The 25,219-nt window shown below is 42.4% G+C and overlaps 1 protein-coding gene across 1 annotated transcript in view; it reads left to right on the forward strand.

The window, feature by feature from the left end:
• Positions 1–21,806, forward strand: part of cers5 (ceramide synthase 5) — a 48,999-nt gene extending 27,193 nt beyond the window's left edge. Inside the window, exons 7-10 of the mRNA XM_079510416.1 lie at positions 6,533–6,661; positions 8,194–8,300; positions 15,964–16,120; positions 21,050–21,806. Coding sequence (XP_079366542.1) covers positions 6,533–6,661; positions 8,194–8,300; positions 15,964–16,120; positions 21,050–21,226 — 570 coding nt within the window. The 3' untranslated portion in view covers positions 21,227–21,806. The remainder of the gene's footprint in view (positions 1–6,532; positions 6,662–8,193; positions 8,301–15,963; positions 16,121–21,049) is intronic.
• The last annotated feature ends 3,413 nt before the right edge of the window (positions 21,807–25,219 follow it).

The following is a 25,219-nucleotide window of genomic DNA, read 5'->3' on the forward strand; positions in this document are numbered from 1 at the left end:
AACGTGTTGTGTAAAATGACTTATGCTGGATCTCTTGTCCACTAGTCCCTTAACATTTTAGTCTAGTTTTTATTTTTTGACGAAATTGTCAGTATATTTAGTTTTAGTTTTAGTCATCGTAGCTTAGTTTTTATTTAGTTTCCATTTAGTTTTCGTCAGTGGAAAAAGGTAGTCGAAGGGGGCACGGTGGCACAGTCGGTAGTGCTGTCGCCTCACAGCTAGAAGGTCATGGGTTCGATTCCCGCTGGGGACACCGTGGGCGCTGGGGGCGTGCTCCCTCCTCCGCGTCATCAGTGCCCATACCTGAGGTGGGGTTGGCGAAAGGGCCTTTCTGTGTGGAGTTTGCATGTTCTCCCCGTGTCTCCTAGGGTAGGTACCCTCACAAAAACATGCAGTAATCCTGGTCTCTAAAACTACCTCCCTGATGGAGGGGAAAGGAACTGTCGGAACTGGTCGGAAATGTTCCTTCCACGCGCTACGTCCGGCCAGGGAAATTCCCCCCTGTCAGGTGTAAAGAAGCAGCTTGGACTCCTCATGCATAGAAGGAGGCATGAGGTCAGTCCGCTGCCCCCCCAGGTTGGCAGAGGAAGTGTAGCGCCCAGGATTACATTAGATAATTGGCACTGGGTGAAAAAACTGGGTTGCAAAATCGTGCAAAATCAACACTGTTCTACATCTACACTTAAGGTCATTACACACTGGCGAATTAGCGACGCGAATTAAAAATTCGACACCGGAGCGAACACCGGAGCGAACAAATAAAGAGCGAAAACGGTCGCATTTTCGCACATTCGCACATTCGCCACTGATGTGGAAGCTTGCATTGACTTCAATTGGTTTTAAAAAAAGGCGAATTATTCGCGCGAATAATTCGCGTCGCTAATTCGCCAGTGTGTAATGACCTTAAGGCCTTAGTGACTATGGCAAGCCCAGCCTTTTGTATAGAGTAGGGCATTCACTTCTAGTCATGTTGACTAGTTGCCTAGTTTACTAGTCGACTAGTTGTTTAACTACCTATTATGTAAACAAATAATAATAATAATATATATTTATTTGGGGGGGAATTAAATATGTGTACATTTAAAAACTGTGTACATTGGTCACTATAACTATAATCTACCTGATCTTGAGGCCTACAAAATAGATATCATATCAACTAGTCAACTAGTACCAACAAGGTCGAGGTCGACTAGTGGATTTACTAGTCGACTAGTTGAATAGTCGACTAGTTGAATAGTCTACTAGTTGCTTAAAGCCCTTGTATAGAGCAGTGGTTTTCAACCAGCGGTGGTCCAGGGACCACCAGTGGTCCTTGAGGGAGTTCCAGGTGGTCCCCATGGCTAAATAATGGAGAGTTTGTAACCACATGGACCCTCAAAGATCTTTAACTCTTGAGAGTGTCAAATAAAAATCACACCCATGTGAAGTGAGGGGCGCTAATATATTAAAGTCTGACTCATGTTGAATGAGTGATGTAATGAAGATGTAAAACAAACGGTGACAAAACAAACGAAGACTCTCACTTCTATTCATATTAGCAGATCTGGGAGAGTGTTCGTTGGATACTAAGTCCCCATATATGGGGATATCCGACTAGGACGTTGGGTTATATGACATATGATATGTCTAGTATGACAATCCCCATATTTGGCCCGAGCCGACCTAGGGCTGATATCAGATAGATATGGTAGAAACCATATATGGATATATCTGACTGGCTTAGGGCCGACTTTAGGACGGTACCCGCCCCCCGAACCTCAAATGACATCACATTGTAGGCTCTACAGAGCCGAACCGACTTTTATTCGGCTCTATAATAGGAGTATGAATCGGCCCTAAGTCATCATGACAGGCCTAGTCGGGCCACTGAGGGCCACTGAGTGGTCATAGCGCGCCACTGAGTGGTGCGCTATGAGCTTGTAGGTCTGCTATTTTTGAAAAGTCGTGAATATGTGGCGCTGGGGGCGTGCTCCCTCCTCATCAATGCCCCGTTAGAATGACGCACATTATGACATCAATTTTCCCTTCATTGTCAACGGCGTTTACACAAACTAACATTGAACTAAACACAAACATTAAACCTGTGTATAGGAGGGTTGGCACCCCTCATAAATAATTTAACTCTTGAGAGCGTGAAATGAAATGATCATCTTGTGAATAGCTATTGTACCCCTCTGTGCCAACCTCGAGATTACGAGATTTGATTAAAAATGATTTAAAAATACTATTTTAACTTTTTTTTAATTCTTTCTTTCCCATGTCAATATATATACGTACCCCGACGCTAGGGGACGTCATATCCCAGGTCCGTATTTATATGTACCCCAACGTATACTCCGTCTATATAATGGTTGAGGCCTTACTGGAAGCTTTTAACATTGGTCTGGTTCCTATGGCAACGCCCCACCGTTCCAACTATGGGATTGAAAAACGAATCACAGTGCAAAGCAGTTGAAAGGAGGATGCATGGCAAAAAAGCTTTCCAAAGTTGCTGGTAGTGACATTGTATTATAAAAAAGTTAAAGGCTGATTTAAGGTGTAAAAGTAAAATGCAGTTTGGCATGTGCCTTGAAAAAGGCCATGATGACAAGTGTATGATTGTACTGTAGCTATCCGGCTCAGCTATAGTTGTTTCATATCATATTGTGGTCTTGCTGTTGCAGCAGGCAACGACTAAAGTGAAGCACATTTTTAAAGGGGTATTGCACTCATTTTCAACATTTTACTATGTCATTAATATACCTTAGAGGTGTTGTGTGGAAATAATAATAAAAAGTCCCCCCATTTTGTGTTTCCTAGAACTGGAGGTCTGAAAAAAATCATTAACATGGTGAAACAAGATGTGTGGAAACACACATGAAACACAGGCAGAGCACAGAACATTTGTTCTTTATGTGTGTACGAAGCCTGAGCCACATGAACCCATGGACGTCCCTAATGTCATAATAGCAGAGCATTCGGTGAAAATAGGCAAACATTCTGAGAAAAATAGCAGATCCACAAGTTCACAATCAGCTATTTCCGGTAAAGAGGTTTGGTATAAAGCACGGGGGTGGAGGGGCGAACCATGTAAAGACTCCTGGGGCACCCCGGCCAACAAAGTAATACAGTATATACGTTGCTGTCCGGAGGAAACCTCATAACTCAATTTTTGAGGTTTTTGATTCCCCCCCCCCCCCATAAATCAGTGCTATTGAACACCCTTTACGTCTGTGTGTCGTTTCGAATATACCCTCAAACTGTCTGCTAAAACAGCTAACTCCACTACCTTTCTCCTTCTCATGCAAGTAATTGACAATAGAGGGTATGCGTATGCTTAAAGTGAATGGCACATCGAGTGGCAAATCGAGTGGCAAAGCAACATGCAAAGTGAGTTTAACATTGTTTAATGTTGTTTAATGCAATCAGATAGGACTTTTCTGTTTGGATGTATGGGCTGTCAAGGCCAGAAAGTAGTTTTTTGCCACTCAGTAGGCGTTCCTGCATAACTTCCGGGTTTGATGATGATGTCATGTCACGCGCATACCCTCTATATCTAATCTCACAACACCAACTTTGATGAGCATCGTTTAAAAAAATATATAAGGTTTTATTATTTTCCTTAAAAATGTATATTTTTAATTTCCTGAAAAATGAACATTTTGGAGTTATGAGGTTTCCTCCGGACAGCAGAGATATATAGGGTTTAATATACGGCTCAGTTTGTTTGTCTTGGATTGTTCTTGACTACTAATGTTTGACCTTTATCTTCTCTCTCTGTCCCAGTCGTCTGGCTGCTGTGCTGTGCGTGTGTGTGTGTGTGTGTGTGTGTGTGTGTGTGTGTGTGTACTGTGTAGTATGCAGAACATCACACACCCGTCAAGTCAAGAGTCCGTGTAACACTGCTGCTCGTCTCCTATAAAGGCTTGAACGTCGTCTTGTTTAGACGTTCTGCGCGTGGGAGATTTATGCCATTCATGATATGGTTCAGGCCAGGGACGTGCACACATAGACATCAAAGGGGGCTTCAGCCCCTGCCCTTTTTTTACCCTTCTGTAAAACAACTGAGAGACTGCCCTCTCCAGACCACGAACGCAGCATTTACTACGGTGAAAGAAATGCAAAACACCACTCCTTTCCTTTCCATGCCATATACCGGAAGGCAGCCTACAGGAGAATTGCTTCTCTTCCGAAGTCTCCTGAACTTGGAACGCAGCATTTTGTGTTGAACAAATTTGTTTCGAAATCCATGTTGTTACACACCGCATCTCCAGTAGATAAAGAGTGCTGGGTTGCGCGCCACCAATAATAGCAGATCTACAAGCTCACAACGCGTCGCGCTGCGGCGCGTTGTGAGCTTGAAGATCTGCTATTTTCGCTATTTTGGTCCAAAAGTGCCACTCTTACGGGATTTCAGCCCCTGCCTCTCTAACACTCTCTGCACGTCCCTGATATGGTTGTTGTGTGCGTCTCCTCTCTGCACTTGAAACTCAAGTGTACATTTTGTGAACTACTTGGACGGGACCAGGGGTCATTAACATGCCGGCGTGGTGTGTGACAGACATTTTCCTCAAACAAACTTTTTTGCGACTGACATTGTGCGCTTGTAGATCTGCTATTGTCACTTGTTTGGGTCCCATGCAAACATCTACCTCAACCTGAAATGTTTGTGTGATTTTCTGCCTCTGTGGGGGGTATTTATATGCAAATATATAGGGCGGCTGTGGCTCAGGAGGTAGAGCAGGTCATCCAATGATCCCTGGGTCGGCGGTTCGAATACCGTCTCCTCCTGTCCACATGTCGAAGTGTCCTTGGGCAAGACACTGAACCCTACATTGCCTCCAATGAGTTGGTCGGTGTGAGCTCGCCACCATTGGTGTGTGAATGTGGGAAGTGAGGACGCTGGCGTCGACTGTTCACCGCTTCACCTCCCAATGTATGAATGAATGAACCATTGTAAAGCGCTTTGAGCACTTGGAAAAGTGCTATAAAAATGCATTCATTCATTCATTATTATTATTATAAATATCATGACCAACAATGGCATTGCAAGACTAAACAATGAACCTCATGTTTATATGCAAATTAACAGAGTAATTATTACAAATATTTATTTTTGCAATAGTACTACCATGGGTCTTGCAGGGTTAATACAACATAATATGCTGTCTTTCTGAAGCTATTCACTCACAAAGCAGCACTACTTTAGAGACTGGTTCCATCTGGTTTTTCCCTGTTCAACAACATCACGTAATGTATCTTTAAGTCATTGGAAATCCTTAATGTCTATATGCAATAGCCTATACAAATAAATAAATAAATAAAGGCCACTACACTGATGTGTAAATAATGGTATTATTTAATTATCTGTGTTCTGATGCAAAAAAAAGGTAATTGTGAATACCATATTGCTCCCATATTCCCCACATTAACGCCACAAGCACAACTCAAGCGTTCAGTTAATATGCCTAATGGAGAAACCAATTTGCAGCAAGGAGTTACTTAAAATGTACACCATAAAACTGTTCAACCATAACGCCTTGAAGACCCTAACAGGAGCCCTCGTACAAGGTTTCTTCGACTATATGCATGCACCTCTTGGTACCACCTCAAAGGCCCTTAAAACAAGGCTCCAGACTTCCCAAAACAAACTCCCCGAACCCACCTCACCCCTGCCCACTTTGACAGACTGGAATGGCTTAGGGTTGACGACAGAGTACAGCATCTTGCAATGGGTCTGGTCCACAAGATTCGATACACCTCCAAGATACCCATGTACCTGTCTAAATACTTCCTTAATGTCAACGAAGTCCACACCCACAACACCAGAGGGAGTTCAACAAACCATGTGCAAACCCAGATTTGGCACAAACAAGGGATAAAATTAATTTCACTCGTATGCCACCAAAATGTGGAACGCCCTACCAACGGTCATTAGGACATGCAAATCCCTTGACTCCTTCAAAACCGCTCTCAAAGGGCACCTACGGACGGCTGCAATTCGAAACTGGCCCCCGTAAAATCTGAATCCCCCACACACCCTTTTCCCCCTTACTGTATATATATTTTTCCCCTTTGTACCTCCTCTATGATGATTTCCTGTTTTTGTGTATATTTGTACGTCTCTAAATGTTATGATGAATTGAACGTGGCCGGTGGACCCTATTGTAAACAAGTGTAATGCTTTATGGTGTCGTCCACAGTTAACAGTTTTGTATTGAGTGTATACTGTAATTCTCCAATCTGTTAATAAATACTTCAATCAATCAATCAATCAAATGGCTGTCTATTTGGTCGTTTTATGTGCCGTCCGTTGTACATCATTAATAAGTCTTTGCAGCGTTAACTGTGTTGATTTTGTCTCTTGTGTTGGTGAGTATGTGTTGTGTGTGGTTTTTAAAAACCCACTGAAATGTCCCTTTTGGGACAACAAGGGAAAAAAAAACATTGAACTTGAACTCCAACGCACAAGTTAAAATGACAACCACCACCACATCACCACATCACAGATCTGCCCTCTTATCTGCCCCTCTTTTTTTTAATGTACCCACAGGACTTCCTGATCATGTTCATCCATCACCTGGCGACCATAAGCCTCATCAGTTTCTCCTACGCCAACAACATGCTGCGAGTCGGCAGCCTCGTCATGTGTGTCCACGACGCGTCTGATTTCCTTCTAGAGGTCGGTTACAGTACAACTAGCCACACAATGAGACACTGTTTGACGTGTATAGAGGGTATGCATGTGACATCATCACCAAACCAGGAAGTTATGCAGGAATGCCTACTGAGTGGCTAAAAACTACTTTCTGGCCTTACATAAACAGAAAAGTCATATCTAATTGCATTAAACGACATTAAACAATGTTAAACTCACTTTGCCACTTGATTTGCCACTTGATTTGCCACTTGATTTTCCATTCACTTTATGCATGCGCATACCCTCTATAGTCACTTATAGTCACCAGTGGTGGAAAGTACTCACGTACTGTACTAAAAGTACAATTTTGAGGTGTTTGTACTTTACTCGAGTATTTCCAATTTCCAATGCTTTTACTTCTACTACCACTGCATCTCAGAGGCAACTTTTGTACTTTTACTCCCACTACATTTATTTGAAAACTTTAGTTACTTTTATTATTATTACAAAACATACATTCACCACTTCAGCCAACTATACAATTCGGGCATTTGAAAATAGCAGATCTACAAAGCTCACAATGCGTCGCATTGCGACGCATGATTGTGAGCTTTGTAGATCTGCTATTTTCAAAATATTTGTATACATTTGAGAACTTGAAACGGGACATTCTGCACAATGAGTACTTTTACTTTTCGTGCTTTAAGTACATTTTGATGTCAATACTTTTGTACTTTTACTCAAGTACATTTTTAATTCCAGACTTCTACTTGTAACAGAGTACTTCTACTATATTGCAGTATTGGTACTTTTACTTCAGTAAAAAATGGGAGTACTTTTTTTCACCACTGCTTTACTAGTCACCCTGCATTGCAAATGGTGTGGAAGGAATTGACATTTCTTGACTTTCCCAAAACTCATGTCAAGCATCACAAAAATTATATGAATTTGGCGACCCCTATCTGAAAATATTTTGTTCTAGGGACCTCCCCAGAAGCAAAGATTTGAGTTAAAACATGCGCTCTGAAATAATATATATTCAAAGATCTGCGCCACATTTTCACGATTTCTAAAAATAGCAGATTGCCGCGCTACGAGCTTGTAGATCTGCCATTTTTCAATAGCTAAAGTATAACATAATCCTTAAAACACCAAAAGGGGTTCCCGTCCAGAATGGGTTAAACAAACTGTTACATAGTTAAAGGTGATCAAAAGGCTGCCTACCCTACGTACAAAAACATATTTTTAGTTACTAGAAATAGTTACAATGATCGGACATTCTGCAGTAATCAATCCAAACCACCTAATCACCATACTATTTAAATTACGGTATATGCTTTAAATAGCTCTCACGCACATGGTCTCTCCATATCTCTCTCTGCATTTATCTCTCTCTCTCACACACGCACGCACACACACACAGCATGCTTACTGCTTGCAATGACAGAACGTTTTGTTCTCATGAGACACTATATTTTTACCATGCTGCTTCATTTGGACTTGTGTCATTCGCTGTTTTAACGTAATCTTCCATCTGTATCTCTCATCTCATCTCTCATCTCATCTCTCTACAGGCAGCCAAGCTGACCAACTATGCCAAGTCCCAGCGCTTGTGTGACTTCCTGTTCATTGTTTTTAGTGTCGCATTCTTCATAACACGGCTTGTCATATTTCCAATATGGTAAGTTCATCCTAGCCTGGTAAACCACCCCGGTCGCGGAATTCAATGCCAACACAATACATTTTTAAAATAGGCCTACAATTAAGGTTAAATTAAAATGCGTTCGCTTCCCACGTTCGCGCGTCTTACTTAAATTATATCAATTGTATGTTCATAATTTGAACTACTTGGGAATGATGCAGGTCAGGAACGATGCCATTTGAGAATACATGTCCCACTAAACAGTTCTATTTTGCACTTATTTTGATGCAGCAGCACAAACGTGATGCAAAGCTTGGCCAATCCGTGAAGGTGATAGGTCGGGCTAGCCAATAGGGCTAGTGTCAATGTCACACACTGTCTGTCTGTGTCTCACTCACTCACACACACACACACACACACACACACACACACACACACACACACACACACACACACACACACACACACACACACACACACACACACACACACACACACACACACACACACACACACACACACACACACACACACACACACACACACACACACACACACACACACACACACACACACACACACACACACACACACACACACACACACACACACACACACACACACACACACAGTGTTACGCCTGGGACAGCTACACAGACAGAAACAGATTTCATGAATCAACAGACAAATCATGTCAAACTCTTCATGTTCCCTGCTAAATAATGACTCGTTCATGGAAAAATCACACCCATGGGAAGTAAGGTGCACAAACCCAGAAAGCTGGGTATAGCAGGGGCTAGCTCCCCTCAAAGAATTCAACCATGCAGAGTAGTCCTATACCAGTGTTGTTTTCGTCGACTAAAACTAAGATGAAAAATGTTCGTCGACAGCCTTTTTTCACTGACGGAAACAAAATGGAAACAAGATTAAAACTAAGCTATGATGACTAAAACTAACAATTCCGTCAACAAAAAAACTAAAACTAAAATCAAAATTTGCTGCCAAAAACAACAAACGCAATACAGTTTATAAAATCACACTCCTGTGAATTGAGGGCGCTCTCATCATCATACAGTGCATCATCACATTCCCGGCCAATCACTTTTGGCATCCACACTTTTCTGCCCTCACTTTGTATCCTCACTTTTTAAGCCCTTAGCCAATCAAATAATCGCTATGAGATACACACAGACACACAATGCTGGGCATAGAAGGGGCTAGTAATATAATACCACAAATGAATACATCCTTAAAGTATCTATAAGCAATAATATGTCAAACTTGTAATGACCTTTGTTTGTTTTGTTTTTTTTTGTTTGTTTTTTGGTATTCAGACAGCCAGCAATGGGTAAAATGCTCCCCCCCAAAATAGTCTCTGTGACACATCTAGGGGCCACATTTCCACAATCTGCATTCAAAGATTTTCCTAGAAGCTTGGTCATTGGTCGAAAAAAAAAACCCTGCAGAAATGACTAACCAGTCAGGAAGCAGACAGGCAAATCGACCAATGACAAAGCTTCTAGGAAAATCTTTGAATGCAGATTGTGGCCCCTAGATGTGTCACAGAGACTACATTTGTTTTTGGGAGCGTTTTACCCATTGCTGGCAGCCTGAATACCAAAAAAAGAAAAGAAAAGGTCATTCAAATGTTGACATATGTCAACATTTTACAGTTGACAGTTGCTCAGGGCAGGTAGTTCTGAGTTCGGACATTGAGGGGTCAGAAAACTGAGCGCTGGAGAACTGTCCATGGAGAACTGTTCAATGCCCCTGAACTGGAGAACTGTTCATGGAGAACTGTTCATGCATCCTGAACTGGAGAACTGTTCATGGAGAACTGTTCATGGAGAACTGTTCATGCAGCCTGAACTGGAGAACTGTTCATGGAGAACTGTTCATGCATCCTGAACTGGAGAACTGTTCATGGATAACTGTTCATGCATCCTGAACTGGAGAACTGTTCATGGAGAACTGTTCATGCATCCTGAACTGGAGAACTGTTCATGGAGAACTGTTCATGCATCCTGAACGGGGACAAGCTGGAGGGCGACACAGATACGAGACTTTAGGCATGTGTGCAACATGACAACTGTTTTAAATCATGGATTTTAGATCATCAAAGCTGGGCTGTTGCCCTGAGTCCAATGCATTTCTGCCAACTTCCGGTCCAGGACTTGTCCCCATTTGTTGTCCCCATAAAACAGAAGAGCTCCGTGAGGTGAACAGAGTTGTCGTCTGTCTGTTGTCTTACTCTATGGCTCTGGTTCTGACAAACACATATTAAACTAATATTGCATGACATCATTAGCTATCCTACAATATGACGCAATCATGCAATGACATCACAACGGTGTAATTGTTCTTTATAAATACTTGTTCGATACACTAAACATCAGTTAGATACTTGAAACGAGGAAACCGAGCTGCCTTCATCCTAACAAGTTCATCTGTAAAGTAGTTGTCAATACTCATTGACGGTGGAGCTGCTGTGTGAAATGTTTCACTGGACAATACATCTGGAAGGAGAACATAGGAAGGACCAGGCTGCTGTGGTGGTCGGACACGAGATCTACTGCTTTGGAGGAGACGTAAACCAGAGGGAAAGAGATCACATTGAAGTTAACATCTTCAATACAATGTCTTTATGCTGGAGGAAGGTGACCCCGGTGATATCTGGAACAGGAGAACGTCGCCTTGTGGTTCCCTCCAGGCGTGAGGGCCACACAGCTGTGCTGATAGAATGTACTGTCTACTTCTGGGGAGGATATCCTTACTGCAATGTGCTTTATGCATTTGATGTCGACGCCCACACATGGTTCAAACCACAGGTTTCTGGGACTGTTCCAGAGGAGAGGAAGAAACACTCAGCCTGTCTCTTGGGGAAGGTCATGTATATTCATGGAGGATGGACTCAGACTGGAGGCACTACAAGTGACATCTACAAGTTGGACACCACCACAATGGTCTGGTCTTTAATTAACACCAGAGGAACTCCACCTCCTGGTACAGACTGTCACTCTGCTACCATCATCGGGACAAAGATGTTTGTATTTGGGGGCTACGGGGCCCGGGGTCCGTACAACAACACCATCAGAGTGTTTGACACAGAGACCAACCATTGGCTGAACAAACCTTCTGTGCAGAAGGTTTGGTCAGCCAATGGTTGGCTAAACAAACCTTCTGCACAGCTACTTCCAGAAGCACGTGATGATCATTCAGCCTTTACCTACAATGGAGAGCTGTACATGGTGGCTATAACTGTAACCAGACCTTCAATGATCTGTGGAAATTCAGTCCAGAGACCTTCTGGCTATAACTGTAACCAGACCTTCAATGATCTGTGGAAATTCAGTCCAGAGACCTTCTCCTGGAAGAAGGTTGAGCCCAAGGGGAAAGGACCGACTCCGACATATGGGATGTGCTGTTGCATGATGGGAGATCGTATCATCCTCTTTGGAGGATACAACCCTGGTTACCTGTATGTCTTAGACTTCAGTCCTAGCCTCAAGACATTATGTAAGCTAGCAGTTATTCAGTACGGTCTGGAGCAGTCTGGACTCCCACACAACATCAGGTGGGAACTGGCAGCCATGACTAGCAACAGCAGCTGAAAAAATAACATAGTTCTCTAGTCTAAACAAACATCTGTTTTAACCGTGTTGCTGAACACGGTTAAAAAATATATATGTTTCGGTTGAATTTGGAAAAAGATATCACACTTGGATGACGTGAGGGGCGCCCATATGTTTGGGGGAATGTTTATGTTCTCACGTCCGTTACGTTGTCGTTCACTGCCCTAAACATAGATTAAAGACCATAGACTTGGAACACATGAATTACATCATAGACCAGAAAGTGAAAAAGTCTGACTCCATCCGCCTCCATGTGTGCAAACCATGTGCCACTTAAAGGTGTAGTGAAACGGAAACGGTGGGCATTTTAGTTTCAGCTTGAAACGCTGATTCTGAAGTTTCTGAACCAATCAGTAGCTATGCTACACGCAGGAACATGGAGTGTGTTTGTTTACAAGTCAGATAGTCGGCCAGCTGTACCAGTTTACTGCTATGTGGCTTATTTCTACCCTATAATGTTTTCAGATACATATTTTAGCGTGCTGATCAAGTTGAAACCGAGTAATACACTTTCTGGATGTTATGTTGAATGGGAATAAAAACGGAGGATTTCTGTAATCAGTAGAAGCTGTGATGGACGGACGCGCAGATATGGGGAAGCTCAGGGCGAATATTTTTTAAGCAATAATATATATTATTGCTTATAGCTATTTAATGAGCTGCTCTTAACACAATCTACTATCCCCTGCAAGGGGGCAAAACCAGTTGACTTTCATCCATGGTGTAACTAGGAACAGTATTCAAGATGGCATGCCCTAACAGGGCTGGACTGGGACAAAAATGTCCCAGTCCAGCGCGAATTTGCGCGAATTTGGCCCAGACCAGCCCACCACAACCAGCGCGCAGATAGCAGAAACTCTACCGCCCTGCTCCGTCGAGGCACACACAAACAAACAAGCCCAAATACCGCCACGTTTACAGAACAACATAAATGATACAAACCAACAGACAACTACACAACCCTTTGTTGCTCTCACAAGAATGATACTGGCAAATCATTTTAACTTGAGCGGCCCCCTATACGGTCGCGGCCCACCGGTAATATGACCGGTACGTCCTATGGCCAGTCCACCCCTGTGCCCTATATAACTCACACTTATGTACCCTATCCGGTCTGCAGATTCAATACTAGGGGTGTAAAAAAATCGATTCGATTCCCGTTATGAACGATTCAAAATCGATTCAAAATTTCCAAAAATTGTTTTAATTTCTTTTCTTTTTTTTTTTACAGTTACAGGAGTTTTCACTACATGGTGTTTGTGATATGAAATGTAAGCTTACCCTAATCACAGTAAACATGTCTTCAGTCATTTTCAAGTTACTGTATAGTATAGTCACTTCAGTTGGCTGGAGTAGATTGTGATGAAATCCTATGTATTGAATCGAGAATCATTTTGAATAGAGAATAGTTTTGAATCTGGAAAAAAAATGCATTTGATTTTTAATCGAATTGTGACCCCAAGAATCGGAATCGAATCGAATCGTGGGACACCCAAAGATTCACACCCCTATTCAATACCGTCGATTCAACTCATCAACAATCCTCTCTCCACTGTTCTGGGACATGCACAAAATGTCTTGGTTTTAGCACTTCCTCCTACGCACATTTATTTAGACGGCATATTTCTCAACAGAAAGCTGAACGCTAGTATAAAAGCTCTCTCTCTCCAGAGGGGCAGACAATAGAGAGACCTATCATTGGTGAATGTAACCCGAGCAGCTATATTCAATGTCTTGGTGTGCTTGGAGGGATAATGCTCGTGCTGCTGGTCCCACTAACCCAGGACTGAAATCAATACCTCTTTGAGGGGGGGGGTATAAGAGCTGATGACAAACACCTGCCACTCATTCAGCTTTATGGGCAACATGTGGTGACCAGTGTTGTTTTGGCAGCACATTTCTATTTTAGTGTGTTTTAGTGTTAGTCTAGTTTTATTTAAGTATCATAAGGTTTTAGTCGACTAAATCTACAGTTGATTTAGTCGAACAAAATGTATCACTTGCTGAAAATAGCCGAGCTCGCGTTGTGAGCTTGTAGATCAGCTATTTTCAGCATGCAACCAATTGTAAAATGACTTATACTGGATCTCTCGTCCACTAGTCCCTTCCTAACATTTTAGTCTAGTTTCTATCTGTTGACGAAATTGTCAATACATTTAGCTTAGTTTTAGTCATAATAGCTTAGTTTGCATTTAGTTTCCATTTAGTTTTCGTCAGTGAAAAAAAGGCAGTCGACGAACATTTTTCGTCTTAGTTTTAGTCGACAAAAACAACACTGCTCTCGCCTCTGCTAAATTGGCTGCGTTGCTCTCACCGGCACCCAAATGGGAATTTGGCCATGCTGTTTTTGTTGTTGTTGTGGACACCAGTAGAGACGTGACTACTAGTGATCATCATCATTAAAATGCAGCTTGCCAACTTGTTGTCCATGCTACGATTAATTAGTTTGTCTACATGCCTGTGTGTGTGTGTGTGTGTGTGTGTGTGTGTGTGTGTGTGTGTGTGTGTGTAAGACGTGTTTGCACGTGTACAGTTTGCACATCGGTGTAGGACAGTATGCTGTTAGTTATTTTATTTGTTTTGGAGTTTGTTCACGTGTGAGTGAACTCAAGCGCAACTAACGGCCGGGGCTCCACCGGACGCGTTGCGTCTCCGTCGCGTGCGTCAAAAAACGCACCGGTTCAATTTTAATGCACGCGTCGCGTCTCCGTCAACGCGGGCTGTGGAGCCACCCTTCATTGATTAAAAAGGGAACATTCCCTGACGGTGACGCGACGCTGACGCGCCCGGTGGAGCCCTGGTGTAACGCCAGGGCTCCACCGGACGCGTTGCGTCTCCGTCGCGTGCGTCAAAAAACGCACCGGTTCAATTTTAATGCACGCGTCGCGTCTCCGTCAACGCAACGCAACGCGGGCAGTGGAGCCACCCTTCATTGATTAAAAAGGGAACATTCCCTGACGGTGACGGAGACGCGACGCTGACGCGACGCTGACGCGCCCGGTGGAGCCCGGCCGTAAGGCTATTATGTGCACCTGTGTGGTCAGCGTCCCCGTTTTTACTACCCACTTTGGCACCAGTGAGGGGTGGGAGGGGCTACAGTAGTCCACACCGGGCCCGCAGCAGTCAGCACACAGAAGTAAAGGCTGTGTGGAACGTGAAGCACAACGGAACTGCGCTTATGAGAAACAACCCAAATATAAACTTTTGCGAAAACAGAAGCCCAACACGAGGATAAAGGAAACATTCAGTCCAAATGTCCAGTTTGCTAATTCACAACTACTACTAGCCTACTGCTTTGGTGTTGAAACTTTGAATTCCTCGTAAATTTAAGCTATGTGGGGATTATCTGACGAGGTTAAACCTTACATCGGCTATACTAAAGCCTACTAAATTGGTCAATATATATATACAGCCAATAGCATATTTGAAATAACTAAAACATAACTCATTTACCTCAGAGAATGTTTTCATTCTGGATACAATCATAAAAATGGTCTATGGTCTAATCTAATGGAATAAATGGATGATCAGATGCAGGAGTTTTCACGAGTCATCTAACTGTAACTAGGGCCGCCAAAAATAGCAGATCTACAAGCTCGTAGCGCGGCACCGAGTGTCGCGCTACGAGCTGGTAGATCTGCTATTTTTGAATTATCATGAAAAAAAAAGCTTTCAGATGGGGGTCGGCGACCAAATACATAATTCTGGGGGTCCTTGACATGAAATAGTTTGAGAACCACTGAAACAGGCTTTTCTTTTTCAGAAAACTGTCGTGATTTTAGAAGACATTTGTAGAATCAGCCTCAGGTCTAAATGGGTTAAATTAAACAAAAAAGGAAAAAAAGTTCTTGTGATTCTTAATATTATTATAATTTTTTTTTAAATCTGACTAGGCTTTTTTATGATATGAATCACTGTCGTTTTTTTAAATTTCAGAGTTTGCTTTTGCACTTGATATATTTCTTTTTAACTAGGAACATCATATTATTATAAAAAAAAAATCCTAAGGCTGCTGGCAGTTAACTAAAATGACAAATAAATCTTGAATGTTGTTTCTGTCCCCCCTCCAGGATCATCAACTCGACCTTCTATGAGAGCTGGGCCATCATTGGCCCGTATCCTTCCTGGTGGCTGTTCAACTCCTTACTGCTGGTCCTGCAAGTGCTGCACGTCATCTGGTTTTACCTCATATCCCGCATCGCCATCAAAGCTATGCTACGTGGCAAGGTACAGTAAACGTGCCTAGGTACCAGTGTTGTTTTCGTCGACTAAGGCGTTATTCATAGTCTGGATCTTCGGTGGTGGGGTGACCACCGAACTACAACATGACGTCACGAGCCACGGTGAAGAGCAAACCTCCGCCACCGCCCCAGCCCTTCTCTCTGTTTTTACTCACCACCGCTCAACGTTATTTCAGCTCCGGTGGTCAGCTCACCACTGGAGCGGTGGTCACCTCACCACCGAAAATCCGGTGGTCACCTCACCACCGAAAATCCAGACTAAGAATGAGCCAAAGGACAACTTTAGTTTTTTTCAACCAAGGTTCATGTTTTAGGTTGTTATTAGAGAAAGTAAAAGATGAGTGTTAAATTTTTTTCGTTTGCTGCTTTCTTTCGTTTTAGGGATTTTAGCTGTTTTTGACAGGGGGGCGGGGGCATTCGAGCATGGGGCTAAATATGTATTTTTTTACAAAACTTTATAGCGATTTATTTTTTTATTATTCACTATAGTCCTACTAGACCGCAAGAAATTACATCTGGCCACAAAAGATCACAGGATCTACTGAATGTGAAGGTAGCCTACTGGGGGGAAGCCACACTGTGTGTCATAGGCTCAATATGTCAGTTTGACACATTCAGTAGATCCCGTGATATTTTGTGGCCAGATGTAATTTCTTTGGGTCGAGTAGGACTATAGTAAATAATAAAAAAATAAATCACTATAAAATTTTGTAAAGAAATACATATTTAGCCCCATGCTCGAATGCCCCCGCCCCCCTGTCAAAAACAGCTAAAATCCCTAAAACGAAAGAAAGCAGCAAATGAAAAAAAACATTACACTCACCTTTTACTTTCTATAATAACAACCTAAAACATGAACCTTGGTTGAAAAAAACTAAAGTTGTCCTTTAACACTAAGACGAAAAATGTTCGTCGACTACCTCTTTCCACTGACAAAAACTAAATGGAAACTAAAACTAAGCTATGATGACTCAAACTATAAGACTAAATATACTGACAATTTCGTCAACAGATAAAAACTAGACTAAAATGTTAGGAAGGGACTAGTGGACAAGAGATCCAGTATAAGTCATTTTACAATTAGTTGCATGCTGAAAATAGCCGATCTACAAGCTCACAACACGTCGTGAGCTTGTAGATCGGCTATTTTCAGCAAGTGAAAATAGCCGATCTGACGGCATCAAGGCCCGCCAAAACACATATTGTTCGACTAAAGCAACTGTAGATTTAGTCGACTAAAATCTTATGATATTTAGTCGACTAAAATCTTATGATATTTAGTCGACACATTCCAGGTGACTAAAATGTGACTAAAACTAAATGAAAACTATTCAAGAGACTATGACTAAAACTAAAAACAAAATTTGCTGCCAAAAACAACACTGCATGGGATTGTTAGATTACTGTCAGATATCCATCAGCGGTGGGGAAAAAAAACGTACTCGCATTCTTTACTTAAAGTAAAAGTGCTGCAATGCAGACATGCTCGTCTGTTACGACGAGTGAGTGAAAAGTCCGGACTTCACTGTGTACTATGTATGTACTTCTGTAAAAGTACATAGCCTAAGTACTGGTATCAAAATGTACTTCATAGTAGTCATTATGCAGAAATAAGTTTTCAAATGTATGACATGTCTAAAGATCTTTTGAAAATAGTTTGCACATCAGCTATTTTCAAATGGCCAAAATGTACAGAATATAGGGTTGAAGTGGTTAATGTATGTTTTCTAATAATTATCAGATTCTACAAAGTAACCAAGTAAAAGGGGGTCCCCAGCTAAATGATAGTTTGGAACCAAATGGACCCGTATGGGTCTGTAACTCAGTTAAATTAACATTGATTTTTCAATATAAATCGGGGGTCTCAGAGATAGAAATGACATTAAATGGGGGTCCGCAGCCTAATGCATGTCAAACTGGGGGTCCTTGAAATTAAAATGGGTTCAGAATCACTGGTAGAGCTGTAAAAATCTTCTCTCATGGGGGTCCCTGGCATATCTTTTCCAAATGGGGGTCCGCGGGCTCATTGGTGTCAATTTGGGGGTCCTTGACATGAAAAAGTTTGGGAACCAGTTGCCATGGTGGCCATTCATTCAGGATAAATAAAATGCAAGTTTGAAGTCATCTTGTAGTACTAAAAAAGATGTAATTATGTCTTAGTGAAAAGCACATGTATGCGGAAAAGAGGATGAGATGAGCAGGTCTTGAAGAGCAACTTGAGCAAGCAAGGTGCTGCCAAGGTATTTCAACACATTTGGTAGAAGCTGAGCGTTATGTCTCAATGAAATTGTCATACTGCATCTATCAAGTCTAAGTTGTGACACATAAAAGGCTTTTACCTAATGGCGCTCATAACTACATAGAGCATCGGTTTTCAATCAGTGGTCTGGGGACCACCAGTGGTCCTTGAGGGGGTTCCAGGGGGTCCCCAGCTAAGTTATGGAAGAGTTGGTATGCAAAACCTAAGATCTTTAACTCTTGAGAGCATAACATGAAACCAAATGGACCCCTACGGGTCCATTTGGTTTCATTGTACGCTCTCAAGAGTTCAACGATTGTTAAACATCTGCATTACATCATTTACAAGTCTACATAATTAAAGAATGTTCAATCAAGAACGAATTGCCTGTTGTCTCTCCTATATCGTACCAACATCAATACAGCAATTGTGGACAAAATCTTATTCAACGGCAACAAAATATTCTAGGTTTTGGGTTTGAGAGGCTAAAAATGTCATCAAATGTGACTCCGTGGCTCAAATGGTGAATAAATAATGGCCCTTGATATGAAGCGGGTTGAAAACCACTGACATAATAGGAAGAACAGCGGGTGCCCGGGGGGGTGCAGTGGTAAAAGTAGTAGTGCCTCCCCCACCACTGCATGCGGAGGGTTCGACTCCATCGCGGTGCATTCCATCCGGCTCTGTCAAGCGTCTATGCTGGACCCATTAGCCTGTGTTCAGGGCAGGTGAGGGTGATATGTGTTACAGCATGTTACACCTATACGGGCTGAGGTAAATGGTGCATTTATATAGCGCCTTTATCCAAGGCGCTTTTACAGAGATTGTGCATTACATTCACCCATTCACACACCGATGCCAGGGGAAACCATGCAAGGCACCAACCAGCACATCGGGAGCAATTAGGGCAGGGGTCAGCAACCCAAGTTGTTGAAAGAGCCATTTTCGACCAAAAATAAATTCAAAATCTATCTGGAGCCGCAAAGAAAATGTATGCATTATAATGCGGCTTGCCAAACTTTATTATCTCCCGGGTTGCAACGAAACTAGCAGAATTGTTGTTGTTTGATAGCTTCTCACTGCAGATTAAACATACAGGCAGCCAATCTGCATTGGCTGTGAAGGCAAAAGCCTCTGTCCACGAACTGTTAAATCCTCTGTTTTTCGTCGGCTATCTTTCTTTTTCTACAGGGTAAACATTATACATTTCCATCGATTTTTTGTAATGCTACAGGGAGCCAAGCGGCTCTAGAGCCGCCTATTGCAGACCCCTGAATTAGGGGTTCAGAGTCTTGCTCAAAGACACTTATATTAGACACTAACTCTGGGGGAGCCACTGCTGCCCCTGGGGCGCCACCTGGCAGCAGGCGTGGTGTGGCAGGAGGACAGAGGCACTGCGTCCTCCCACCGGGGGCTCCTCACTGGCAGGTGAGCCAGTAGGGTACTGGCTCACACACAGACAAGACAATTTGTGGGGAGGATTTAATTGGCATAAGGGCTGAAAAGGGGGTCTCTAAAAATGAAAAAAACAAAAAAACAACAAAAAACAGGAAGAGCAGTTCATCCAAAAATTAAGCATAGAATGAAAGTCACATTTTTGTCATATACCATACCAAAAAAAATGGTTCTACATTAGAAATAACTAGCAAACTACTAGAATAAAAGAAAACCGAAAAATTTGTATAATATGCAGTGCACTATGTACCATCTGCACGTGAGAAGGTTTGACAACACTGCAGCTGTTTGTCCTGAACTGGCTCTCCTTTTTGTCTCAATCTGTTGTTCCTGACAATGTCTCATTCTTTCTGCAGACGCAGTTCATTTCCTATCCCTCGGGAATCTGAGGGAGGGATTTCTGTCCCTTTTTCCTCCACTGAGCCCTTCTCACTTCTCTCTCCTTTTCGCTCTCCCGTTTTCTCTGTGCGTCTTCACAACTATACTTTCTCTGTTCTCTGTGCTGTAAGCGTTAGTTCAGTCCAGTGTTGATTTCGTCGACTAAAACTAAGACGAAAAATGTCCGTCGACTACCTTTTTCCACTGACGAAAACTAAATGGAAACTAAATGAAAACTAAGCCATGATGACTAAAACTAAGACTAAATATACTGACAATTTCGTCAAATAAAAAGACAAGAGATCCACTATAAGTCATTTTACAATTATTTGCATGCTGAAAATAGACGATCTACAAGCCCACAACGCGTCGCGAGCTTGTAGATCGTCTATTTTCAGCAAGTGAAAAAAAACAGCCATTACGACGGCATCAAGGCCCGCCAAAATACATTTTAGTAGACTAAATCAACTGTAAATTTAGTAGACTAAAATCTCTATTCAAGAGACTGACTAAAACTAATAGAAATTTGCTGCCAAAAACAAGGCATGCCTGTAAAAAAAAATACAAATAAAATTAAAACAAATCAACAAAACTACACCTCCACCCATAGGTGTGTGCATTATGCATGTCATAATGTGGTAATGGCTTCTAGGCCTGGCCTACTACTGAGTAGTAGTCCACACTGCCACCCTGTGGGGGAAATGAGTATAACAAACATTGCAATGCTAATAGAACTTTGTTTCTGTCTGACATTTATTGAAAGGGTTCTACACAAGCCAGTTTTTGTTAATTTCCCTTTAGTGCGGCCTCACCTAAACTTGCACATTCCTCCCCGTTTGATAGGTGTGCAACGATGTCCGCAGCGACATCGAGAGCAGCTCTGAAGAAGAAACAGACGTACCCAAGGAGCAGCTCAAAGCCTCCCCTCTCACCTCCACCTCGCCTAAGGGTGAGAACGGAACTAATGGCACCTGTGCCACCATCAAAGCTAGGGCACAGAACCACAGTAGCAGCTGGTGACACACAGATCGGGATCCCCACCGACTCACTGCCACCGACCCGGCCCTGCAGTTGTCTCAAAGAACTCTTTTCATTGTCATATTCTATTGCCTGGATAGTCATGTTTCTGGGTCCACAATCACACACACATCTCCTAGGAGTCAGTCTATCTGTCAGAATGTCAGCGAGTGTGCACAGCCACAGATGTGTTTGAACAGGCAATGTGGATAATATGCAGACTGACACAGACCAAGGCGATACATTAGTGTCCTGTAGTTTGTTTTGTTTGTCCTGTGTTTTGATTGTAATGTTCTCTCCCAGTTTTATTGGTCAGATGAACTATTTTTTTTACTGCATTGCTGCGCAACATAAAATTGGTCTGTTCTGTTTTACTGTATTTTTTACTACTTCTGGGACCAAATGTATGAATTGTTATGTACAATAATGTTGCTTGTACTTTTCACTGCCTATCTACAGTAATACTGATGAATCAGGTTTGAGGACTATATATTATAGGATATATATATGTCTGACCGCATGTTCTCAGTTGAGTGCCTTGTGAAAAAAAAAGATATTTCCAAAATATATGAATTTGTTGACATCTTGCTTTCTCTATTTTACTCCTACAAAGAAACATCACATTGCACTATGAATGTCCTTCGAAGATACTTTAATATATTATTCCAAAGTGATACAATAACACTGAAAGTCCTTATGCCTTCCATCTGTACAGTATTTCTCTACAAGGACAAAGCTGTTGACCACTTTCAACCTGCCTGTCCCAATTTGGGCTCGTCATGACTAGCGAAAATGTACATTTTTCAAAAATAGCAGATCTACAAGCTCACAACATGCGATGCGTTGTCAACTTGTGCGCTATTAGATCGGCTATTTTTGCCATGCCACACTGCCATAGCACTACGCTGAAAGTGGGGTTTCTTTGAGTGGTTCAAATTAACATTTTCTTTGTTAATCTTGCCTGGGTTAATTAACAACTTAATACACAAGACATTTCCCCTTATGAGAGAAACACGCGTCACTCGGCAATCACTCCATGACGTAACCACCACACAAAATGTCCATGATGGATATATGGGTGAAAGGAGAAAATACATTCAGTCTTTGAGAAGATCTGGGTCCTGGTTTTCTGCTGCGAGTTTCAGCTGTTTTTGCTTCTCCACGAAGCGGTATCCTCGCAGAACGCACAGGTAGCCCCCATAGAATGTCAGCAGCATCATGGAGCCAGAGAAAGCCCGATAGCCAATGTCAGCCAAGCGCTTTCCAGTCGCCAACATGTCGATCCACTTCCAGGAGGCCGCTGCACGTGAGAAGAGTTAACATAAGTTTACATATTGATCCTGTGATCTTAGTTCCATGAAGCATGAATACTGTCAAAGACACAGGTGAACAACTCTGATATTTATCTCTCTCAAGACAGATCCCCCCCCGCCTTATATAATTAACATATGGTACAGCATGACTGGAAAACCAAAAAAAAAAAAAGTACTACTTTATAAGAACAAGATGTCTAGATCCCTGACACAAGGATATCTGTGGGTTGTAAGGCCAAATATCACAGAGATATCTGGGTTGTGTGTGAGGCCAAATATCCTGTCTCGTACGAAAGGTGATGAAGTGAAGGCTGTTCGAGGTGACGGGAGGTCGAAGGTGATAAGTCGTGTGTTGACGAGAGGCGAAGAGAGGAGTAGTACTGCTTTCCTATCATCTCAAGGGTAAATAACTACTCTTTATAAATGGGTGCTTGTCACGATGACAATGCCAGTCGGCTGGTTGCTTGTCGCTATGACGATGCCAGTCATCTGTATCCAGATATGGAGTTCTACATTGGCGTGATCTCAGCACTAGGTGTCTCTGTTGTCTCCATATATAGAGCCTACTGGCTCCATTGCATCATGATGGCGAAACCTACAGTGGTGATTAAGGGTTGATAACATTCGAAGTGGGGTGGGTTTTGGAATCATGTTGTAACCTATATATGGGACGCACACGCAGATTAGACACACCAACGGACCGACATGCGGAAACAACGGTTGTAGGGAGAGAATCAACTGTGTAGGGGTAAAAAGAGTGGGATTATTGGTTGGGAATTTGGGATCAGGACTCACTACAGTCTCAGTCTCTGATCACATCAGAACTTAACCCATTTAGATCTGAGATTCTACAAATGTCTTCTAAATCCTGACAGTTTTCTGAAAAACCCATGTTTCTATGTCAGTCGTTCTCAAACATTTTCATGTCAAGGACCCCCAAGATTATATGTAATTGGCCGCCGACCCCCATCTGAACATATGTTGTTTGTTGTTCCAGGGACCGCCCAGAAACGTTCGCTCTGAAAGAATATATACATTCAAAGATTTGCACTACATTTTCACGATTTTTCAAAAATAGCAGACATACAAGCTTGTGCTATTTTTCAATAGCTAAAGTATAACATAATGCTTAAAACACCAAAATGGGTTCCCGCCCGAAATGGGTTAACCTTATGTCCTGCCCATGTCCGGTGACCACAGCAATACGGTCAAACAGAAGAAGTGTTGAAAAGTCTTGAAGTTCATGGATGTGTTATTGTTGATAATTATGTGGAAGGACCGGTCACCCTCACCCTTCACCACCCGCTAGCTTAGCCACAAGAAACTCAGATTCTATAATGCTATTTGGCAGTTGCAACTGCAATACCAACCCTCGACAGCCCATTCATCCAAACAGAAAAGTCCTATCTGATTGTAAACAAATGTTAAACTCACCAAGTCTAAGATTGCAGCTATGCATATAAAGCTTGGATTATCCTCTCTGTATCTGTATTTTTGAGGGGCGCCAGCCCCTCCTATATACAGATTTTCGTCCCGTCACGTGTCACATTTGCCAGACAATGAAAGGAGAATTTACGGCATATGTGTCTGAACAAATCGGCATTTTGTGGCAACACAAACATTAAATGCCATTGACAAAGGATTATTTACGTACATTATATGTGGACGAGCAAATCAACTTTTCTAAACACAGTGCAACTGTTTTAAATTCAGCTCAGGGCATATATATATATATATATATATATATATATATATATATCTTAAACATTGTATCATGGTTAAAAGATGGTTGACAAATTAATTAAGTATATTCATTTTTTATTGGATGACGTACGATGATAAGAGCACCCCTCACTTCACACGGGTGTGATTTTTATCGAAAAATCCACCAGACAGTCAGAGTTTGAGTTGTTCAATATTGCAACAACGTCCTGCTGCCATCTACATCATGTGGAATTTAATTTAGAAAGGAGGTAGGTATGCAGGACCATAGCTCCTTTCGGAACCCTACGTTAAAGTTTCTGACATTTTGATGACTTTACGTAGGGTTCCTTATCATCGACTTCAAGCGACATGGGATGCAATCTGATTTATCCTGACTTACCCCTGTGCCGCGCTGTGGCTATGACGCTGACATATTCCAAAAGAAGCATATGAACGCTATAGGAGACAACGAACCCTCTGACCCCCCCCCCGCGAACAGCTCAGAAGCCGTTAAGTATTTTTAATGTTTGTACGACCGTTTTGGCAGCTCTCTTCCTTCCTTCCTTGACTTCCTTATTGACATCCTATTGTACCGCCTCCATCACCGTGGCTGGCTACCTGCGACAGAGCGCCGGAACTGGCTATCTGCGCGTTCCTGCCTCTGTCGCAGGTAGCCAGCCACGGTGATGGAGGCGGTACAATAGGATGTCAATAAGGAAGTCAAGGAAGGAAGGAAGAGAGCTGCCAAAACGGTCGTACAAACATTAAAAATACTTAACGGCTTCTGAGCCGTTCGCGGGGGGGGTCAGAGGGTTCGTTGTCTCCTATAGCGTTCATATGCTTCTTTTGGAATATGTCAGCGTCATAGCCACAGCGCGGCACAGGGGTAAGTCAGGGTAAATCAGATTGCATCCCATGTCGCTTGAAGTCGATGATACCGGACCCTACGGGTTAGGGGTCCAAAGGAGCTCAACCCGGG

The sequence above is a fragment of the Electrona antarctica genome (genome assembly GCF_951216825.1).
Source record: "Electrona antarctica genome assembly, chromosome: 9".
Taxonomy (NCBI): Eukaryota; Metazoa; Chordata; class Actinopteri; order Myctophiformes; family Myctophidae; genus Electrona; species Electrona antarctica.